Genomic DNA, 25,526 nt, shown 5'->3' on the forward strand with positions numbered 1-25,526 from the left:
CATAATTTATTAACTCATCTGTTTTAAAAGCGACAAAAATTTAAAGCAAATGTGAAAAATAATAAAGACTATTGATGTTTGTTGAAGATAATTAAATGACTCAAAATTGAATAATCATATATCTAACTGATAATGGTGGGGAATTGATAACTAGGTGGAATGAAATTAAATATTCATATCAGTGATGGTGATAAAAATTTTCATTTAATTTGAACAGCAATCTTTTGCATTTTTTAAAACAATTTCGTCTTATTTCTTCAAACTATTAATACTGAAATTATTTCAATGATATTAAAATAAAGAAAAAAGTATTAAAATTTGTGAAATGAAATCTACGTAAGTTAAGTGAAAAAGCAAATAAATGCAATTAAAACTAAAAAAAGTACCCAATAATATACTTTCAATTTAATTGTAAATTTTTAAAGTTTCTCTTCTGTTTTGTTTCTAATTTTTAAAATTAGCAATAATTAATGCGTGAAAAACTTGTGAAAATTATCAAAAAAAAAAAACGAAAAGATGCAAAAATAAAATTAATAAGCAAAATGTAATTCTCTATTAATTGGCAAATGAACAAAAATTAAAATTAAAAATATTACATATTATTAGGTATATTGGAAGAAGAGAAGAAAAAGAAAACTTTATTGTGAGGAAGAAAAAAAGAAACAAAATTGCTTATTAAAGTAAAATTTCGAGATAAAGTAATAGGTTAATTAAACGGAAATAGAATATTGCTTGCTTGCTAGCATTAAAATTTTGAATAAAATAACAAAATAATTAAGAGAAAAAAGAGTAGAATATGGCTTACCTGGGTAAAATTCCCGGGTAAAACAACAAGCCAATAATGACTAATTGGTCCATATTCTTCGCTAGCACATTTCAAACGAATAAGCGCGGTGTTAGCATGATCTGAAGTGATAAATTCGGGCACATCAACAAACGGTGGTCCCGTGGGATCCGTTCGAACAATTACTTCGCGTGGCCAATATTCCTTTCCAGCTGGCGGTAATTCACGTACCCCAACATGAAATGTGTATTCCATATAGGGTCGTAATGTTGTCCATCTGAAAATTTCAATTAATTTTTTAAATTAAATGGAAATTTTGCAAAATTTTATTGAAAAGATTCAAATAAAATTATAAAAAAAAAGGGAAAAAAAAATGAGGAAAAATAAGTTAAATCCTATCATAATGTAAGCCAAATATTTTTTTTTTTTAATTTATTAAAATAGTTTTATAACATTCGATTAAAATTTTAGTTACTAATAACAGTTCCATCCAATTTATTCATCCGAAATAAAATGAATTTTTCTTTTTTTCATTGAAGAAAAAAAATTAATATTACATTTGTAAATAATTGAAATGAAAGGCAAATGAATTATCTTTTTGAAATAATACCATTAAATAAAGTGAAATTTATGAATTCATTTACCAAAACGAAGGACAGAACAGAATTTTTTCCTTCTTTTTTTTGCTCTTAATTTTCATTATTTTCTTCTATCCAAATTTACATTTAGAATTTCATTTGCTTATTTTTTTTTTTTTTGCAAATTTTTTGTTTTTCCGTTATAAAATTAATATTTAAAAATTATTTTAACATCATAGGCATATATATGTATATTCTTCAGATTATTTTTATGTTCACTAGTACCAATTTTCTATTGGAAAAATTTAAATTTTGTTTTATTTTCAAATTCTATGCATATTACATTTAACTTTCAACTTATTCTTATTTAATGAATTTTTACTGCTATTCAAATTAATTTAACATTTTAATTTGTAGCATTTCAGTGCTAACTTTAATTGACTTTTGAAGTTTGGGTATAATAATTGAATATCGGTATTTTTTTTTAAATAACAAAAATTTTGATTGTTATAATTAAAAAAAAAAAAAAAAATACAATAAACAAAATTTAAATATTGGAATAATACTTACAAATATTCTCGTTGATGTCCATCAAGATCTTGACGAAATCCCGGTGAAATCATCCCTTTCAATTGCAAATTTTGATCTAAGTAATCCTTTCGACCTGTTTGATTAACATAAAAACCGATAGGTTGTGGACCGGTGTATTCCCATCGAAGCATCACCGAATTACTCGTCTTCCAAGCTATCACTAAGTTAGTTACCATATGTGTTGCTTGCAAGCGATCGATTGTTGTTGGTGGATCTGAACAGGTCCCTTGTCTCTGTAAATTAAATTATTGAAATTTTTAAAAAGTTTTTTTTCTTTTTGTTTTTGTTAAAAAAACAAAAAGATTACAAATTAGCAAAAAAAAAAAAAAATTATCAAAGAAAGTGAGATATATATGTAATCATTAGATGATGTTAAACTTGAAAAGTCTTGAAAAGTTCAAGTTTGAAAACTTTTAAGAATTTCTAAAAGATAAAAGTAAAAAAAAAAAGAAAACCAAACATACTTTTATTCAACTTATTTTTCAATTTTTATTTTCGCTTTTTTTTTTTTGCAAAAAAAAAAAAAACTAATGTAATTTTTATCAGCAACTTCAGTGATAAGATATAGTTGTATTTATCTTTAAAATTTATTTTATTAAATTTTCATTTTGAAATTAAAATTTGATTTGGAATTTTTGTTATAACTAACATTTTGCCGAATAGCCAAAACACAAAATGCATATGGTTTATGTGCTGTAAGTTGTGAAATATGCAAATGTCTAGCAGACGGATTCATAATCGTAATCGTTTTCCATCGTTCATTATCTCGCTGTCCGGAAACCGGTTCATGTATATACCGTATCACAAAACCGTCCACGTTCCTATCATTATCCAAATCCCATTGCACTACAGCTGATGTATTTGAGGTTGCTTGAACTCGAACGTTAGTTGGTGGATAGATTGTAGCTAAAGTTTTATTTCAGATTTATATTCATCAAACTGCTAAATATGAAATAAATTTTAATCAAAAATTTTAATTATTAAAAAAGAATTTTTCAAAAATTTCAGATATTTAAGAAAGGAAAAAAAAGCATAAAATAACTTTTAAAATCATTTTTTTTCCCCATCATGTATAAAAAAAATTGTTGAAATTTTTCATATGAATAATTTTAATAAATTCCGATTAATCTTTAATGTTTGTCAAATTGAAAAAATTAAGAAAAAAATTGAAAAATTCAAAATATTTCAGTAAATTTATTTGTTTTCCGTTTTCTTTCACTTTTTTTTTTTAATAGAAAAAAGAATGTTTTTTTTTTTTTTTTTAAATGAAACAAATTTGAATTTATATTCTTTAGTATAAATAGTAATTAATGATTTATTTAGCAGTTAATTTACCATTTTTGTTGTTGTGATACTCTAAAAATTGTCGTATTATTGCTACGAAAATATTTTGCTGTTGGACGGCGTTTAAATTTCCTCTGTACTTCATCAGGATTATCCGGTATTTCCGGAAGAGAACGAAGAAATCCTTCTATTACTAGTACTACTACTGCTACTATTGCTATTACTATTACTTTTACTTTTATTTGAATTATCCATAGGTATACACACATATATATATACTTATATCACATAAACAAAATGCGATAGAATTAATCAGACTAATGCATCAAAATAAAAATGGAAAGTGTAAATCCGGTAGGAATTAAATTGCAAAATAGACTTTCTTCTAGCCTAAAGAGAATTCAATTTAGCAAATTGGATTTAAAAGCTGCAAATGGAAGACCAAAAGGGAAAAAATGTAATAACTTGATGAAATAGTTTGAAAGTTTTTTTTTATCAGTAAAATGTAATTATTTGAAATATTTTTTGAGTAATTTTTTTAAAACATTAACAATATATCAATCATTGACTTTTATATATTTGATAAAAAGAAATGTGAAATCTTATATTGTTATAATTGAAAATAATTTTTAAGTTTAATTATTTCATGATAACAGTAATCTTTTGAGCATGTAGAAATTTTTCTTTTTTCATTCTTTCAGATTAACAAGTTGTCAAATTGATTAAAAGTTTTTTTTTTTTTTTTTTTTTGCCAATTAAATATAATATTTCAAAATTTTTAATAAAATCGTTTTGCCGTTAATTTGTTAAAAAATGAAAAAAAAAAACATTTTAAAAAGAAGAAAATTTTTAAATGACATAGTATTAATATGAAAAGAAATTAGCCATTTGTTACGATGGCAATTGTCAAAATTATTAAAATGATTTTAGAAATAATTAATTATCTCAGTTTTTACCTCACTAATCAGCAATAAGTAAATAGTAGTAACAGTAATGATAATGATAGTAACAAGGATGACTGGTACTGATAGTAATCATGTAAGTGATAATAATAATGATAATAACGCTAATCATAACAAGCATAATTCATAGATAAAAATGATATTATCAAATTTAACTTTTGCTATTACTCATATCTGTCATACATATAATACTTACAATCCTGAGCGCTTATCTTTTAAACTGCTGCAATATCAGTGAAAATAAACATAAACAAATGAAAATATGAAGAGAGAAAAAATTTAATTTCAGCCTAAATTTTAGTTTTAAAGTTGAATTAACATTAAATGAAAAATAAGATTTGGCAAGAAAAGGGAGGAACAAAAAAAAAAAGGAGAAAATTATTAAACTATTACGTTATAATCTAAAAATCCTTCAATATATACCGGTATTTCTTTCTTTCCGTTTTTTTTTTTTGCTATATTTCCGGTCTTTGCAAGTTTAGCCAATAATTTTATCGTCTTTTCCTCTTTCTTTTTCCTTTAATCTTTTTCGATTATTCTTTTCAAAGGTAAATTCCCTTTCTCAATCTTTTTCAAGAATTTAACTATAATTTCATACTATTCTCTACTACTTTTTTCCATTTCTCTCTTTCCTACTTAATAATTATTTTTTCAAAGCTATAATTTAAGATATTAATATAAATGGTTTACCATATATTTCGCAGTGAAATATTTCAAAGTAAACAACAATATTTAGTTATTTAAATTTCATTCCGTTCGTCAATTGGTAAATTTCAATATCATTCTGTCACTTTTCATCAACCATTTCAACTTCAATTCATTTCTCAATTATATATTTCAGTTTTTTGGAGAAAAGAATTGTTAAATTGTTATTGTGAGAGTAACACATATATATGGAGAGAGGAAGGGAAAGAGAGAGAGAGAGTGAAAGGGAGAGAGAAAGAAAGGAAAGGTATTAGTTCCAAAATGAAATATGAAAACATTTTTCATCCATAATGCTTTCATTATTATCATTAAATACATTCAACTGTATAAATATATTTATATATTAAATGAATAATTTAAAAAAATATATATTCATACATTCAATTATGTTAATATATTTATATTACTTTCATAACTTCAAAAAATTCTATTTTTTCTTCCTTTTTTAAATATATCAATTTGAAATTACAATCATTGTAAATTTTAATTTCATATATTAAAAATGTATCTATGATATGTATTTCGCATCCTCATTAGAAAAAAAGTTATACCATCCATTAGGGTTAATAAAAAAAAAAAAAAAAAAAAAAAAAAAAAAAAAAAAAAACAAGGAATTTATTTCTAGAAATTCAAAAATTTAATTATACTTCAAAAAGTGTATATGCCAAATTTGATTATTTATGCTGAAATTTTTATTCTTTTAATTTGCTACGATTTACTTGCAACTATTTGCAATACAGCAATTAAGTAAATAATTTGATAAGAATTTGAATGAATAATTCTTTCAAAAATTTTTTTCTTTAAAGAAAAAAAGAAAAGTCACAAAAAAGAATGACAAATGAGAATTTTTTCTTATGTATCCAATGTAGAAATTCATCAAAAATTCATTTAATTCTTGAAAAATAGTCTCAATTTAATGTTACAAATTGTTTTTTGAATATTAGAAATATAAGTATTAAAAGAAAAAGATTAATTATTCGCTCTTCTTTCTCTTTCTTTTTCCTTAAAATTAAGAATGGTCTCTAATTTTATTCAAAATTATTATAATTATACAAATTAATAAAAGTAATTACTGATTGTGTTGTATATATCTTTAAATAGGAAAGATAAATATAATTATTGAATAAACATTAAGCAATGCATAATATAGTTATTTTTTTTCTATTTAAAATGAGAAATTATAAATTCATTAATTAATCATAAAATTGTTCTAATTAATTAATAATTAGTGGTTAATTAATTTTAGCCATGGTTTATTCCGCTTGGCTAAATACTAAACATTAATTAATATTAATCAATAATCAACAAATAGCAATATTAAATAAAATAAAAAAAAAAGCATGCTAAGTAATAAAATAAAAATGCACTTAAATATTATAGTTAAAAAAAAAAAAATTAAAATTAAAGTTTCAAAAATTTCAGCTATAAAAAATTTACCAATGCGATCAATATATTTTCACAAAGAAAAAAAGTAACGAAATATATATGAAATAAGATTTAATTACAAGTACTAATTTTAAAATTATTAATTACAAACATATGAAATATTAATTAAATTAATAAAAATGAAAAGAAGAAAAACCAAAATTGCTTACCGTTATCAGAATTACAATCAGTAGTGATCATTGTTGGTTCAGTTGTGTCCCAATAGTTACCACTATACCGTGTACAACTTGTTGTGGTATATTTAACACTAATCAATGATTTATCAGTAATTTTAGCAATTCCTACTGCATTTGTAGTTATTGGAATTGTAGTATTATTAATATTAGTATTAGTGATAATATTTTTATCAATAAAAATGGATGAATAATTAATTGTTGTACTACTAATCATAGGTGCTTGTTTATCAGTTTTAATTGTTGCTGATAAGAATGTATCATCATTTTTTCTTCTATCATTAGTTAATGGTAACATTGTATAAGTACGATAAAGTGATGGAATGTCCAGTGGACCTGGAATAATTGCATGGATGATAGCATTAAAATAATCAGCATTGGACACAGTCATGTCGTCACCTTCATCATCATTTAATTTCTCTTCCTGTGTCGAATTGTTGAAATTTTTTTGCATAAATGCTATCGATGTATCATCCGATCGGTCCAGTAATGATCCTTTATGGACTATAAAATTATCAATTCTTCCAATATATCTATTTTTGTTTTCTTTAGAAAGGAAAAAAAAAAAAAACTGCTTCCATAATTTTTTATGTTTATTTGACTAAAAAAAAAAAAAAGAAAAAAGAAAATTAAGAGTAAAAAAAGAAGTTTTTAGAAAGCCGAAAAATTTTTTTCTCATAAATTTTATATTTAGTTAATAAAAAAGTTAGTGAAAAAAGAATTTTAGTACACTTTTTTTTATTTTTATACTTTTCATTTCTTTCACCTTTTTTTTTTTTTTTTTTTGATAGATACAAAAAGTAAATGTTTGAAAAGACGTAAAAAAAAAATAAAAACAAATAAAAAAGACTGACAAAAAAAAAAAGACAGAAATTTTATGAAAGAGATACTTCATCAAGATGATTATTAATTGATTTATACATGCCTGCTGATGATGATGATGATGATTCTTTTAGTAAATGTTGCACACGTAATTTACGAACACGTTGCTGTTTCAAACGTCCAGCAGCATTCGTACGCATTCGTGTCTGTCGTCGTTTACGTTTCATACTTTTATGTAACAACCACTGTTGCATAACCATTATTTCAACTAAGCAAACCAATGTTTTTTTTTTTTCTGTTTTTTTTCAAATCTAATTTCATTTCATAAAATCTTTGCACGCCATAGAAAGAAAAGAAGAAAGAAATTTTAAGTGAAAGATGAAAAGAAAAAAGAAAAAAAAAATTTCATCCAATGAAATATTTCAAAAATTTGCTATCTTTTTTATTGAAAAGAAATTATTTTTATATATTAATAAAAAGATTTTTCTAAAATAACCAAAAAAAAAAGTGGAAAAAAATCAAACATAAAATTAAAAATTTCTATCAAAGAAGGAAAAAAGAAGCATTTTTTAAATTTCATTGGATGATAGAATTAATTCAAAATTTTAAATGATAAAAGAGAGAAAGACTCAACCATCGAGATATTACAAGAAAGTAGAAAAAAAAAAGATAAAATACACCTGTGTTTACTATACGTTTAATTAAGACTATAAATAATGAATAACTTTTTTTTTTTCTTTAAAAATAAAAAATGATATAATGTTATTCAAATTTCAACTATAAAAAAAAAATGAAAGAAAATTTAAATTATCTACTCTTCTCAATTTCTTCTCTTTTTTTCTATTTGACTTAAACTTTGTTTATTTTTTACAAAACGTAAAAAAAAAATTTTAAACCAGTTGAATGATCCAAATATATTTAAAATGATCGCTAATATTTGAAAAAAAAAAAAAAATAATAATAAAATCTTTATTTTGTCATCTACAATAATTTAAATATTAGTTTAAACGCTTATATGAAATTTAACTATGTGAAAAAAAAATGAAATGAAGTTAGTAAGTAAAGTTAAACAGTAACAGAAAAAGCTGAACGCTATAAGTGATGATTGAAAAACTTTTAGTAAATAAAGAAGAGGGCGGTATATTGCATCGGTATGAATTCATTGATGGGCAATAACTAGTATACCCGCGGGAATATCAAAGCATATCTCGAACAAATTTCTGAAAAGTTAAGGAAGGAAAAGAGATAACAAGGGAAGGAGAAGAGAGAGAGAGGGAGAGGGAGAGAGAAGGAGAAAACGAATGATGAATGCTAAAATAATGATAAAACAATATAAGATTACTGTCATTTTTGATAGCATATAAATGATACTTTATCATTTGTAAAGTTTTAAAAAGTTTAGCATCAAAGGAAAATTAATTAAAATCATACACAAAAAGATAAAATGAAAAGAGAGGAGAGGGATAAGAAGAAAAAAAAAAAATTAAAGAGGAAATGATGTAAAGGAACGAAATTGATGGTAAAAGATAGCTTTTTATTTCCACTTTTCTTTTCTTCTTTTTTTTTTAATTTAAGTTGATGCTTTAACAGGAATTGTCCCAGAAGACGAAATAAAATGGAACGAAAGAATTTTTATCAAAATTGATAAATAAATCTTCATTAATTTAGCTAAAAGAATATCATTACTATTATTATTATAACCAATAACATTATCACTATCATCATCATCATCATCATCATTAGCATTAAAGAAATAAAGAAACAAAACAAAGGATAAATAAAGGCTACATTAATTTAAATTAAAGAATGAAATGAGTCATTGTCATCGTTATTATTTATTATTTGCATAATTACTATTTTTTTTTGTATTATTGTTACTATCTCGTCACTACATGCAAAAAAAAAAAAAAAAAATGAATTAAATAAACAAATAAACATTTTCGTAGTAATGAATTTATACGAAAATGATTATTACTAATTAATATTGCCATTCAGTGTCATAATTATGGAAGAAATAATTTTAAATATATTCAAATCTTTTTTTTTTTTGATATATAAAACTAAAATGAGTTATATTAAGGTAAACACATTTTTTATATCATTGCTACTTTTTATATTATTAATATTTCTTCTATATTATTAACAGTAGAAGGAAAAGTAGAAGTAATAAAAAAATTGATAACGAATAAAAGTATCAAAAATAAATAGAATCATTCACAATGCGATAAATATTCGATATTTGAGAAAATCGAAATTCCGTTTCCTTTTTTATCATATTTTTGAGAAATACTGCAATTTAATTTTTCTTTTTATCACAAAAAAAGAGCAAAATTAAAATATCGAAGAAAATTGATAAACTAATATTAGATTTTCTTATGAATAACTTAAGCGATACTAAAATTAGCAAAAAAAAAAAAAAAAAACTTGAAATAGTAAAATATTAAGACAAATATTTACGGAAAAACTGTAGTGAATATGAATAACAACGGGAAAATTTAATGAATAATTACTTTCTAATTAATATCTGCAAAGGATTTACTCAGTATTCATTTATAATAAAAAATTTTTCTATTAATTTGAAATATAATCTTTCGTGTGTAGATATTAATGAAAAATGATGGATATTTTCCTTAAATACTAGAATTTTTCTCATGATTTTTTTTTTTTTTTTTACTTAAAAAGAAATTAAAATTAAAATAATAAGCAATAATATTTGGTATTTCTATGAATTCCAAATATTAACAATTAAATTTGATGATATGGAATTGGGTAATAAAGTACAGGGTCAAAGGTTAGTAGTACAGCAGAGTAATGAAAAAGTTAAAGATTTAATTGTTTTGAACATCTAAAAAATTTGAATGAAAAAGTTAAAAAATTTTAAATTTATAGTGGAATAAATTACTGCCAATGATTTATATAGTAATTAATATGAAAGTGCTATTATTAATAAAAAAAAAAAAAAATGTGAAACATAAATTTAAATTCTGCTTTTTGCTTCCAATTAAAAAGAAAGTTTAATTTTTATATGAAATTTAAATAGCTAGGCTAAAAAATCTACACATGAGAAATAAAAGAATAAAAAAATTTTTTAAATAAAGAAATATTTCAAGTTGTAAGAGAGAAAATTAAACAGAAAAGAAAAAAGAATAAATGAAAAGGCAAAAAAAAAATACAGCTTTATTTATAAAGTTATACGAATTTTTGTATTAACAATTAAATTCCCTTCTTTTTTTCCCTTCCTTTCTCTCCTTATTATATTATTTTCCTTTTGTCATCAAATTTAATTACTTCAGTTCTAATTGCATTTATAAATATTTTGGTTGAAAAGTGCTACAATAATTTTTAAGCTATCATTTCATATTTTTGCAGAAAAATGCAAATAAATAAAAAAGGAAAAATAATAAAATATTTTTTTTCTTTTTACCATAATTTTTGTTTGAGGTAGAATTATTGATTGATGAACTAATATAATTAATTTTATTTATAAATATAGTTTCAATTTTGGTATTCGATTATACAATAAAAAAAAAAAAAAAAGGAAAAAATTAGAACAACAACTGAACTGAAAAATACCATCCATTTACATTTCGAAAAACAAAATAAATTATTGCCTAATAAATAATTGATAAATTACTAGGAATGAAAAGCAAAAAAAAAAAGAGAGAAATTTTGAATTTTAATAAACCAAAATAATTTTTCTGCAATTATTGCTATTTTTAAAAAAATATGAAATGATTGAAATTGTTATAAATAAATTGAAAAATAAAAAAAATACAAATTCAATTCTATTTCATTAATATAGAGCTTAAAAAGTATATAAATATTAATAATTGCTATTCAATTGTTTATGCATATTAAATTAATAATTTGTATTTTTATTAGAACGATAATTTTAAATTAGTTAAATAATACTTTCAACTTGCCATGTAGCATAAACAATTGCTTGCTAATATTTGCTCACATTTCTAATCAATAATTTATATTTGTCAATTAATAATCTTATTAGTTATCAATTATAATATTGTATAAAGAATAACTTATATACATCAATAAACCCAACACTTCTTAACAGTACTATGATAATATGATGCACTTTTTTTTTTTTTTTTATCAACCTTAAAGTTAAAAAAAAAGAAAAAAACCAATGAAATTCATTTAATAATAGAATAATTATAAAATTAATATTAGAAAGAGAGAAAGAGAAAAAAAAAAATAAAAATAAAACTTAATAAAACTTACTACGATGATTTTGAGCACATATTTGTTGAAAATAACGCTTAAAATCTTTCCATGCTTTTGATGTATCATTAATATTTGTAATGGTTGTTGTCCAATTTGGTGATAATTTACTTGCTAATGCATCAACTTTTCGTGTTAGCAATTCATCACATTGTTCCGGTGTACGATATTCATCAGTAATTGAATACGTGAAAAGTGATCCCGTGATATCACGTGACTCAATCTCATCATTAACAGTAAGTAATTCTCGTTCTGTTGCTAATGAGCATATTTCAGTGTAAAAATCTTCAAAATTAATCCATGCTTCTTTAATATCGTTTGTATTTAATATATGATATTTCCAACCAGCAGCAAATTGATTTGCCAAATTTTCAAATTTATCCAACAAAGTATTTCGACAATTTTCAAAATTTAATTCATTTGAATTAAATTGTTCCCATTTAATAATGCTATTATTATCAGAATCAGTCTGGGATATTTTATATTTGTTTCCAATTTGATTCATCAATGACACTGCTATTATTGTTGTTGTTGTTGTTTCTATTGTTGTAGCAATAATAATAGTAATCGTAATAATAATAGTAATGATAATAATAATAAAAATAACAATAACAGTAAGTATCCACGTTGTTTTTTTCTTTTCTTCCAAAATAATAATATTTTTAAAGGTAAAAATTGCATAAAATTCGAAAATTTCCGAATTACTAAAGAAAAAAAAGGAAAAAAGGCAATAATAACACTAATGATAATAATAATTAATAATAATTCTAATAATAATTAATAATAATAGTAATAATACTAATAATAATAATGATTAATAATAATTAATAATAATAGTAATAATACTAGTGATAATAATGATTAATAATAATTCTAATAATAATTAATAATAATAGTAATAATAATAGACAAAAAATAAATCCCAAAAAGATAGTAAAAAATTGATGGAAGTGATAGCAGATATGATATAAATGGTATAGGAATACATATCCAATAATACATCCTTAGTTATTATTACTATTATTAGTGAAAATGAATCTAAAATATTAAAAAAAAAGAGTGGAAAAAGCATTATAAAGATTAAAGAGAGGTATAACATGTGGAAAGCGTTTTTCTTATTTTTCATTTTTACTTATTTCATTTAAATGAAATGGTTGTAACTCAATAATAATTATAAGAAATATAATTATAGTGATAATAATGATAATAGCAGTAATATAATAATAATAATGAATAATAATGATAATAATAAAGGTGACAGCAATCCTAATTATGAATAATGCTGATAATTGCTAGATAGATTAAATAGTAGTAATTATTAAATAAGTTAAATATTACGTTTAAATATTTGAAAAGCGGAAACTGTTTAGTACTAATTAAATGAATGAAATATTTTCCCTTACCTAACAAATTCAAATGGTATAAACAGATAGGATAAATGTTAGCATGGCTAATTTATGAATATTCAAATAAATTTAACCATTAAAATAAGATTATTTGACAAATAATGTGAAGTATATTATAACTATATTTACATTTCAAATGATCACAACCTGATTGCATTATCATCAATAATTGAAATATTTCAGAATCATAAATGTGATTAATAATAATAATAGATAAGGATGATAAAAATGATATGAAAGTGTTGGACTGAAGTTAGAGTCAATTGAATGAATTAATATTCGACAAAAAATGGGAGAAGATTAATGATGAACTAATTAATTTCATTATTTTATAAAAGTAAAAAATTATTTTTCTTAAAGATAAAAAATGACAATTATTGATTGTTACTTTTTTCTTTTTTGTCTTTAACTTATTTACCCTACCAAAAGTCAAATAAAAAAAAAAAAAAAGATTTTTAAAAGCATAAACAACAATTAATATATTATAGAAATATTTCATCTTTTCCATCTTCCTTCCTTCCACTCTTTCTTTCTTTCTTTTCCCCTTTCTTTCCTCTCTCTCCCTCTCTCTCTCTCTCTTATGCCATTAAAGGTTAATAATCAATGCCTAAGCATTTACTACCTTCAAATTATAATAGCAATAAAAAGCTTTTATGCTTAACAACTAAATTAGAAAAATGATGGGGGAAAGGAGAAAAATGTGATTTGAAAGAAAAATGAATGTTTATGGATGAAATGAACTATTCCAGGTGAGGTGAGATTATCAAGAATTATCGGATTATTTGATGAATATTTCGAATTATTGGAATACTTTAAAAAGGAAATGAAAATTTTTGGATTAATAATGAAAATCATAAAAGCATAAATTATTTCCGGAAAAAGACTGAATTTTTTTTTCTTTTTTTTTTAAAAAAAAAGAAAAAAGTCAAGAAAGAAGTTAGCAAAAAAAAAAAAAAAATCTATGGATTATTGCGATAGTTCATAAGAAAAAAAAAAGCATAAATGAATAAAAATTTTTTATTTGGAAAAAAATTTGATTTTAATTTTTCCCTCTTGAGAGAAAGAACCTTTTGTGATGCTAAAATTAACGATAGATTTAATAATAATTATAATAATAATAGTAATAACAATATAATAACATAATAATATCAATAATAATAATAATAACAATAAGTATTTAATAAATTTGTTTATATTTGATATAAACGTTTGTTATTTTTCATGTTTTTGCTTTCGAAACTTTTTCATTTTATTTCAATTTTCAATTTTAGTATTTTTCTTAATTTTAATAATCGAAAAATTATGAAAAGAAATCATTAGTTATTAATAATATTAATGTCATTATTTATCATCATTATTTAAATTATTGTTTATTATTATGATATTATCTAATAATAACTATCTTAGCAGCATCTTTCTTTCATTTTTATAACTTAGCAATCAAAAAACAGTTTATTTTACATCTTTTTCAAGTCTTTAATTTTGATTTACTTAAAACTTTCTGAAAATATATTCCATCGCATTTTGTAGTAAAGTATTTAACGTTGTATAAAAAGTATTTAACGTTTATGTAAAAAGTAATAATTGAAAAAAAAAAATAGAAAAAAGGTTGCAATTTTTTATAAAAGAAATCAAAGCTTTTAGCAACGAAAATGCATAATTGCTAGCACTTTTTTATATTTGAGAGAGGAAGGAAAATCGCTAACGGATAAATTTACGTTTGTTCCAAAATTCGGATTTTATTATTCAAATGACCAAGAATGTCTCATAGATTGGAGACAGAGAAAAATTACCGGAAAAAGGGAAAACTACCGGAAGAAATTTACTAAAAATGATAATAATAACATTGAATAAAGTCAAAAATTTAAACCGACAAGCAAATTATTCAACTTTTGCTCACTTTTCAATACTACATTCCCGGAATAGAATTCTTAGAATCTTTTCGTATTTTTGTTAATCTTACTTATATCATTCCATGTTAACATTTCCTCTTTTTTTTTTTTTATCAAATCAGATTGCGATGACGGTAAATCACAAAATCAAAAAGTTTCCATGAAATCCATTCTAAAATTGTTTGTAAAAAAATGAAATTCTTGTCTAGAAGAAAATAATTTCTCAGAAATTTGGACTGATTAAAAAAATCTCTACAAATTTGAATTTAACCTAGAAAGCATACAAATTAACTTTAAACAACGTTTTTTCTTAATTAAATTATTTAAATTCATTAGTAACGATTCATTGATTAAATTACCAATGTTTAGAAAAAGGTCCAAATTAGATGAGAAAAAAAAGAAAGCAAGAATAAAAGATGAAAAATACTGGAAGTATAAAACTTCGATAATTATAAATTCAAAAAAAAAAAAAGAAATGAAAAAAGAAATAGAATTCAAATAAAAATAAATTTCAATAAAGACAAAAGGAAAAATAGTTTTTTCTCCCTTCTTTTCTAATAATAAAAAAAGAAAATTGAAAATGATTATGGAAAAAGTTTAAAATTTGCTTGGTAACTAAGCAAATAAACGAATAATTTAGGAATGAAATGATAATTAAGGCAAGTTTAATTAAATATGGAAAAGTTTTTCAAGAAGAAAAATGAAGAAAAAGGAAAATATGAACTGACTGATACATGTATTCAAAACTAACCTAACAATGCATTTAAACAAACAAACAAACAAATAAAAAAGCAAATGAAAAATAAAGTAAAATGGAAAGGTTTTTAATAAAAAGAAAAAAAAAAAAGCGAAGAAAATCATAAAATATCAGAGCGAATAATTTTAAAGGGACAAAATTTAAAGAAAAAAAAAAAGTTAAAATGAAATTGCTATTACTTTAGTGGTGGAAAAAAAAAAAAGTATGTGAAATGCATGCAGAAAAGCATAAAATTATCACTACGATCCATGAAAAGTATGCATTAAAATTATTTTTTTGCAAAGGAAAGGAAAAAAAAAAAAGCCAAAAGTGAAAAAAGGAAAAAGAAAAGAAAAGCATTTAGTAAAATAAAAAAATAGAAAAATAAAATAAAAATAAATCAGAAAGAGGGAAATATACATACTGCTAAATGGAATAAATCAAAATTTTAAGAACAGAGTTGAAAAGAAGGCTTTAATAATTCTAACTAAAATAAAAATTTGCTTGAATAGTTCATTCTGTTTTTTCTTTCCTTTTTTTTTCTTGTTTTTTTTTTTTTTTTTTCTAGAACATTTTATAAATGATTGCAGAATGAAAGAATGTCAAAAAAAAAAGAAAATTTTTATTTATTTTTTTCTTTTTTGTACCATCAATAAGGAATGTGAAAAACTTTTGTCACATAAAATTATATATTTGGAAAAGTTAACAGAATTTAGTTAATTTTTGGCACATTAAAAACAGAAGAGAAATGTTTGTTGTATTTTTTTTACTTTACTTATCCTTTTAGAGGAAGTTTTTTTCAAACTAATTCGTGAAATATGTTATTGTTATTTTATGTTTTCTTCTCTTCTATTTCTACTTTTTTTTTTGTTTTGTTTTAATAGCAATATTTAACATTAAAATTTTGCTGTAACAAATGTGATCCACAAATTAATAAATAATCCTATAAGATTGTTGATTGAAAAAATAATACTTACTATTCATTCAATTCAATAAGTATAAAAATGACGGGAATAAAAGAAAACAAATCAAAGATAAAAATAAAAGTGGAAAATTTGAGAAGGTGTTTAACACCTCTCAATTATGCTTAAAATCTAGCCATTTCATCCCAGGGAAAAAAAGATGTCACTTAACTTGACAAGGAGACAAAAGACAAAGAAATAATTTGAAAAAAGAAAAAAAAAAAAACTTAACACCTGCTCTTATTTAAGTTAGATTTTATCTAAAATCATCTTCCCATGCTGTGATAGTTGAAATTTAAAAAGGAAATTAATGCGAATTGTGTGTGTAATGCACTAAGCAATTTACTTTCACCATTTTTCATAAGAATTTTAGGTATGGAATGAAAATCCTAAAACCGAAACGCAATTTTAGACTTTCCCTGATGATCAGACAAAGTTATTCAAAAAAAAGTTGGTTCAAGTTTATTTATTTATTTTTTGTTTTCGTTGCCTTACAAAGTTTATAAACCATTCCATTCTGTACAATTATATTGTCCTTTTTTTGTGCTTTTATACAATTCCTTAAACGGATGTGAAATATTTGTAAGAATAAAATAAAATGAAAAAAAAAAAAAAAAAACGAAATATCTTTTTCACAAACTTTTGTTTGTTTTTTGTTTTTTTTTTTTTAAAAAAAAGAAAGAAGAAAAAAAAAAAACGGAAAAAAATTGCAAAGATAGAACAATACCATTACAAAATGTAACGAAAAAGAAAATTTTAAAAAACTAAAATGGTGGAAAATGAAAAACGTTAACTTAACTTAACTTTGATAACAGAAAATTAGCATTTAATAGATTTAGCTTAATAACTAACACTTTCGTCAAGCGGAAAAAAAATGAAAAAGAAAAAAGGAAGGAAAAAGAAATTTGAAATGTTAAATGCTGTGAAGCAGGTGATTTGTGTGTGATGCATGGATGATTTAATTAAGTGTAAAATAGCATTTAAAGTTAGCACATTTTCATGTTTTTGTCATTTTTCAAACTAAAATATACAGGGTGAGAAAAGAAAATGAGAAAATAAATTAAATCATAAAATAGGAATTGAAAGAATTGCCATAAATTGCAAGTAAAACTCAAACATTGGTAAGGAAAAGAAACAAATGAAAAACTCCTTATAGAACTTTTTAAAATTTTTCATTTTTTCTTTCTCCTCTAAAATGAAATATCAAAAACTATGAATAGCAACTAGTGAGTGTATGGAATTAAAATGTTAGATAAATAATATCAATAATAGAGGATAAAGAAATTGAGATAAGCAAAACTACGAAATATGTTTTAAAAAGACCAGAATAAATTAAAAAAAAAAAAAAACTACTTTGAAATTTAAATTTTCAGAAAAAATTTTCATTATACATAAAAAATTTGCTTCTGATTTGTTTCATAACTTTATACTTATTTTCTCATAAATTAAAAAGAATTTTTAACTAGAAAATTCAACTATCAGATTCCAATTCACATCAAATACAAATAAACATGAACGGATTAATGACAAATTATAAATGACAAAGGATTAATGATAAATTATTTAAAAACGATTTAAGAAGTTTATGAAATAAAATAAATTTCATGAGAAAAAATCAACCGATTTATTGTGCAATAAGTAAAATTAATGTCTGATAAAAAGGAATGAAATTTATTCGAATGCTTTAACAGAATAAAAAGGTTAACTTAAAGAAAGAGAACTAAAATATGCATTTATTTACCACTAATAAAATTTCATTAGAAATCTGTTTTATTTCATTTAAAAGTAATTAAATCTATCCTTATTGAATTTACATTAATGTAAATATATCCGTTTCTGTATGCATTATAATATTTAATTATAATAATTTAAAAGAGAAATTTTAAATTGTAATTACTTTTACATCCAACTAATATGCATTCATGATGTATCTCTTCATTCATTAGCGAGAAAGCAAGTGGAGCACTTATGGGAATCAGTGATAATTAAATGTTTCATGAATGGGATTATTGATGATTTTCTTGCATGTCTGTCTTTTTTTAACAAATTAAATTCTAATTTTAAAAATAAATTTTAAACTAAGAATGTACAAAAGTTGCATAGCTTTCATAATCGTATATAAAACAAATTATTTTAAAAATTTCAATTTAATTATATAATTTCAATGTTCATAAAAGTAAAACGCAAGCTATATTACAACAGGTACAGGTGAAATAAATTACAGTACCTATTGAGACTGCACATTGCAGTGTACACCGGCATACTGTAATTTAAATACAGCAGAATACATTTTTATAATGCTAATTATAATATGATGACAATTATAAGTTTAAGCATGCTATAATGGACATTTTGTTGAATAAAATTTATTGTTTTTTCATGTGCACAAAATATGATTGTGCAAGAAAAACATTACGGTAGGCTAATATAGCTAAACCTCCATCCATTACGGTAGGATGACATGATTGTTTTCTTGTATCACGAGCAAAAAATTACGATATTATTTAACATTATAACGATAATTTTCTCATTTCATTAAAAAAATTTAATTACAGATACATTTTTACTTTCACATTATATTCCGCACTTAAAGTTGCCATTATTATGCGTCGTGAATTTGAAAAATTTATTCCAATTTGAAAATTTGAAGAATTTATGTGTTTCATATATGATATGATGATAAGTAAAATTAAACGTTTTCAATTTTATTATGTTAAATAAAACAGCAGAGTATCTTTAATAAAAATTATGCTTCAGAGAAAAACAAACAAATCTTTTCAACTATGAAAGATAAATTATATTAAAAATAAGGTGCTTATAATTTTTACAATAACCAATAGTCAATCTTTAAGGGTTGTAAAATTTATTAATAAATAGATTTTGTTTAAATTTCAGTCTTAAAGGAATACTTTGCTTTGATATATAAAATAAGCAAATTGATGAACTAATAAAAGTTATTCGAGTTACTTAAAAGATGCATGCTTTTGCTACCTTTGTTCTCGAAAATTTCAAATATGTCAAATAAGCGATCAGACAGTAATAAGGTTGAAGGCGAGAAATTGATCGTAATGAAAGCAAGAAATAATAAAAGATACAACTGATTTAGAGAAGCAGTATGATATTTAGAAAGTTATAGCAAAAAACCGAAGTTTAAAGTTGTATATATGGAAATTTCAGGAACTGATAGTGGTTCATGTGTAGAATTTTTTCCGCATATTACGACGGAAGGATGCATTCGATTTATTATTTATAATTTATTAGTTTTGATTTATTATATTAGTTCATTATATTATATTAGAACTAATATAATAAAGCAAAGTGTAAGCAGTGCATAAATAGTAAAACAGAGAAAGAACTTTTAGAAGAAGATTTGAATTCTTTTTTCATCGAAATTCAAAATCAATTTTTGCATGGATCAGCCATAAAAGTTTGGAAAATAAAGGACTGTGGAGAGAAAATAAAAAAACAAGTCAAAAAATCAGTTTGAAAATTAATTTGATAATTAAAATTTGACAATTAAATTTAAAAAATTCGACAACACTAAAATCCATTTCCATCGAATTATTTCTAGTAAATGCTATTTTGAAATAAGTGTACTGTATTAAAAGTTGGTATTAGAAATTTTATTTTGACGATTTTTTTTTTTTTTTTTTTTTGTGTGAAAATATCATATAAGCAAAACAAAAAGCAATGGAAGTAAGGTGGTAGTTGTAATGGAAATTTATCCATGAATTATAATGAAATAGTGCTTAAACAGGAAATGTAGAAATCCGGCTTTGTTAAGCATAAATCTTTCTGAAGAATAAAGGATAAATGTGCTATGATCAAAAAGAAGCAAGCTTGATTGCAAGCAGTCAAGCACTAATAAATGCTAATGAAAATCATTTCATTTCCTTTCCGGCTTTACTGATATGCTTCATTTCCCTCTAAGAATTGTGTAATGGAAACCATAAATATGAAAAACACAAGCATATACCGTCCAACAGCAAATATTTTACAGTAATCCAATTGTTACTATCACTGATACTCGATTAATGTACAGTAATCATATTAATAGCTTTTCCTGAAAGATAAAAGAATAAATTAGAAATTACTTACTTGCTGGATCAGAATCAATTGATAAAACCGGCGAATACGGACCAATACCTTTCATTGTTGCTGCCGCAACCTTAAAAGTATAAGTTTTTGGCATAGATGCATCATATGTTATCGAACGACCGTTGGTGACCTGAAATTAACAATAACAAGTCATAAAAATTACATTCAATGCATAAATAATTATATAAAGTATAAGTTTACAGAGATATTTTACACAAATTATTGGTAAGTAAAAAAAGAAGAAACATAAATTATTCAAAGTTTTCAGAAAATTATGTTATCGAGTAAAATTTTAAATAGAATTTTAATCAAAATTATGCGAAATATTTATTTCTCCTCGAGGTATTCTTCTTTTTTCAGTTAGCGAGGGCAAAAAAAAACATAATAAAAAATTGTACAAATATTATTTAACATAGTTCCATTTTCAGAAGATATTAAGAGGATCAAATTCAATGTAAAAAACTTAAAGAAGTATTTCAAAAAAAAAAAAAAAGAGGAAACATTTCGAGAGAAAAAAAAGTTATGAACTAACATTTCGAATAATTTTCTCTTCACCCGGTTGTAATGGAGTTAAAATAGCTTGGTAATATGTGATATTACCATTTCGTTGATCGATTACCGGTGGATCCCATGATATTGTCATCTAAACAAATAATTACTGAATTATTAAAAAAAAAGAAGAGGCAAATATTAAAATTAAAATTTCGACACTAAGCAAATGTGAAGAAGCCTTAAATTATTCACGAGGGAAAAAGTAAAGCAATTGCAAAAATAATCACATATTATTTTTACATTTGTATAATTTTAGTTTTAAAACTTCAATTTAATATGTTTTTAAATATATTTATGCTACTAGAAACTATTTTGAATGATGAAAATAAAGTTTATCAGTAAATCAAGTAGCTGATTATTCAAATCAACGCCAATAATCAATCAGAATAAATTAAACTTTAGTTAAATTAAAATAAAACAGTATTAGTGTAGTGCTTCTGCTACAACTATAATTCCACGAATTATTGGCTGAAAAATGATAACGCGCAACTAATAAAAATTGTTAAATAATTTTTTAATCCTAAATTGTTAGCAAAACACAACCTATGAAAATTAAAGTTTTTAAATTGACATATGCTAATTTAACCCGTGCAGTAAATATGCAAAAAAAAAAAGTTATTTATACTTAAATTTATAAATGATATTTTCCTGTTTTCATCTAAAAATTAATATAGAGAAATGAAAGACTAAATATTGATCTGTCTTGGAAAACAAAAAAGATCTAATCTAACTTTAATTAGTGAAGAAAAAAGAAGAAACTGATTTAACTAATCTAGAGTCTTGATTTCGGATAATGCTAACACTATTTATACAAATTATTTAATTTTATGAGAATAATGAAAATAAACTTTGCAGCAATGGTGATTTATTGATAAGATAAATCTATTTGATTATTTGATAAATGAGAGTCCATAAATAAACGAGAGGAAAGGATAGGAAGAGTGGATGAAGTGATAAGGATGATAAATGATAAGGAAATAATAATGAAAAGAAGATATAAAGCGAGGCTAAAACATTGATTACATTCATTGCTTAAAATGCATTACAGCAAATTTCAATCTCATCTATTCATTCTTAAATATTATACTTTACTAATGTAAAATAATTTTCACTATAAAAATGATAAATTTGGATTATAAATGTAACAAATAAAATTATAAAATACCAAAAAACATTATTTGCATCAAATATTTCCATATAAAATCATTGATATTAGATAGAATATAAAGTTGAAAATCTAACAAAGTAAAAACTTTTTTTTTAAAGAATTTTATAAAATTCAAAATTGGTCGAATAGTTATGTGAAAATAAATTTAGTGAAGTATTCAAAATGTTATTAAAAATTCACAAATAAACATAAAAGAAAATGCAAAGAAAGTGAGGAAAAAAAAGTATCATAAAGTTGAGAAAAAATATATGATCAAATCTATGATAGACATTAGACATCTATTCATTTCCGATTAAATATAATTCCTCGTAATTTAAGTACTACGATCAATTCAATTACTATCATCACATATTATCCATTTTAGATAAAAAAAAAAAAAAAAGAAAATATTGCATCATTTAATTGTATTATCATTGCTATCAGTACAGAATGATATGCTTTCTTCATCTTATCATTCTTGCATCAATTTCAAATAATTTGTTTATTTAACTTTTACAATGATTAAAATAGAATGATCAAATGGGAAATAATGTTTTAGTAATGAGAAAAATTAATCCTCTCATATTTAATTAAACAAAAAAAAAAGGAGAGAAAAGAGAAGAAAAGAAAAGAAATGGAAAGAAAGAAAGGAAGGAAATGCGTCGTATAAATAATAATTTTTGATGGGAAAAAAAGAGCGAAAGAGAAAGAAAAGGAAGAAATAAAAAATAAAATTAAAAGTTTTTGAATTTCCAAGTAAAATGATGACGTGTTTGGATAGCACTCACTTTTCTTTTTTTTCTTTTTTTTTAATTTTTTATTTTAAAATAAATATGGAAGTTTTAATGCAAGCTGAAATCAATAAGCAAAATGTTAGCTTTTTGAAAAAAATTATTAACTTTACAAATATTGGCAAATATTTGAAAATTTCAAATTGCCACTTGGAATAAACAATTTCAGATTTTGCTCCTTTATAGCAATTGAAACGACGAAATACTTAATTAATAATTTATATAAATTTTTTTTCATTCAAAGTCAGTTCATACACTGTATGAATTATCTTTGATTAAACAATCAAAATTTATTAATGAAAAATGAGAAATAGATATTACTTTGAAGCAATTAAGAGAGAGCAATAATAATGGATTTGAATTTTATGAAAAAAAAAAAGTTTAAAAATTCAAACAAATGATACGAAAAATTGACGAATTTTTGTCTAATATTTCATGAAAACATATAATGTATATGATAATGAAATATGTATTATTATTACAAATTTTTAATTACAGGAAAAGAAATTTGTTAAAATTAATTATCTTTTTAAATAATCTTTTATTGTCATACTATTTTATGATTTCTCCTAAAGAAGTAAAATTAACATACGATGCTTAAGTTTATTGAATATCATATAGTATGATAATAATATCAAAATAAAAAACATGAGAGGAAATTATAATAATGAAAATGAAAAAAAAAAAAGACTGCTCCCTTAATTTTTTAATTAAAAAAAGAATATTTGCTAGGATTTTTTTAAAAAATTTCTCTAAATGTTTACTTCAACATAAGTTATGGATAATATTTCAATTGTAAATAATCAAATCAATTCGACATAATTATATTTTTGATGATACATCTGATTAATTTGTCTAACAGTTTGATCCAAACGAATTATTACAATCATTAAAATCGTTCAAATTTTAATTTCGATGCTAATAATGATATTTCTGATTATAAGCATATATCAGACATACTTAGCAGCTATTTGGCTGAGATAATCCTTTCCGGATTATCTCCCACTTCCCATATTCGATTTAACCATGGAAATATATTACGGATGCAGTAGACTGATTATTCAATGAAAGAAATGATTACTATTTACTTGCAAATGAAATAAATGTAAATTCAAAAAGATGAATGAATGAATGATTTAATATCAAAATTTTTATCTTATAATTAAAAATTTAATATCAAAAATTTTAATTTAAAGATTTTACTTTACAATGAAAAATGGAAAATAAAGCAAAAATTTTAGCATTTTTTTGTAAATTATTGGAAAAAAAAAACGATACAAAAGAATGCAAAAAGCAAGTAATTATAATAATAAAATAATAGATAATAATTTGTAAATTAGGTAAATCTCCGGAAACTACAAAACTCCGTAACGGATATATTTTTCATGAAATATATATAATTTCCGTAAACAACACAACTTCTCCACGTAATAGCTTCCGGAACAATTATTTCCTTTTTTTTAAGGCAAAAAAAAAAAAAATCTTTCTTTCTTGGGTAATTATGTAAACTGTATCTTCCCGGGAATTTAGGAATTTACAACTAATGATAGCAATGACACCTTGCGGAGATTTTATTATTAGCAATGATATGATAACAATGATATGATAACGACTGCATCTTCGCGGAGATTGTCAATATATAAGCAAACATTTATCATTTATTGTAAAGTTATGGTTGGCATTTTCTTCTACATTAGTTAAACTTTTAAAATTTCTTTTTAAATATTTAAAGTAATCAAACTGAGAGAAAATAAAAAAGTGAAAAATTTTTTTGAATTTTTCTTATTTAATCCAAACATTCAGTTTATTATTTTTTTTCTTTGGTAAAAATTTTGATTTATTGACTTTTTCAAAAAGAAAAAAAATATTAATAAAAAATAAACTGAAAATTAAATAAACTAACAAAAATTTATCGATTTATTTTTCTTAGCAAAAAAAAGATAGAAATTTAGTAAAATAAATAATTTATGCAAAAGTATAAAAAACGTTTTTTTTTTTTTTTTTTTTTTTTTTAATGTGACAATTCACGAAATGGTACATAGAAAATTTTCTTAAAAATCATTAAAATGTTTTAAATGAAGATGAAATGATTAAATGGAACGGATGAGCTCAACAGGTGGCATTCATTAGAACAATTTCTTTCCGAAATATATAAAATGGTTAAATTGTGTTTAGTAAAACACCCAATAGTACTTCTTGAAAATGTTTTTGCTATTAAATTTTCAAATGTTTTAGTAAACTATGCTTATATATTTTGATATTCTTTGAAATATTTTATTAAATGATGCAAATTTTGAGCAAATTTTTACATCTTTCCGATTCAAATATTAATTAACAATGGAAAATTATTATAAAAAT

The 25,526-nt window shown here is 22.6% G+C and overlaps 1 protein-coding gene across 2 annotated transcripts in view; it reads right to left on the reverse strand.

Annotated features, from left to right (window-relative positions):
- Window positions 1-25,526, reverse strand: part of Bm2096 — a gene marked incomplete at both ends in the record, with an annotated part of 38,051 nt that overhangs the window by 7,402 nt on the left and 5,123 nt on the right. Inside the window, 7 exons of one of the 2 annotated variants that reach the window (XM_043079218.1) lie at window positions 806-1,061; window positions 1,933-2,186; window positions 2,603-2,859; window positions 6,500-7,027; window positions 7,449-7,613; window positions 20,679-20,808; window positions 21,211-21,321. In XM_043079218.1, coding sequence (XP_042935152.1) covers window positions 806-1,061; window positions 1,933-2,186; window positions 2,603-2,859; window positions 6,500-7,027; window positions 7,449-7,613; window positions 20,679-20,808; window positions 21,211-21,321 — 1,701 coding nt within the window. Of the gene's footprint in view, window positions 1-805; window positions 1,062-1,932; window positions 2,187-2,602; window positions 2,860-6,499; window positions 7,028-7,448; window positions 7,614-20,678; window positions 20,809-21,210; window positions 21,322-25,526 lie in introns of those variants that run through there. The other variant, XM_043079219.1, reaches the window with a different exon arrangement.

Source organism: Brugia malayi (assembly GCF_000002995.4).
Source record: "Brugia malayi strain FR3 genome assembly, contig: Bm_v4_Chr2_contig_001, whole genome shotgun sequence".
NCBI classification, from domain to species: domain Eukaryota; kingdom Metazoa; phylum Nematoda; class Chromadorea; order Rhabditida; family Onchocercidae; genus Brugia; species Brugia malayi.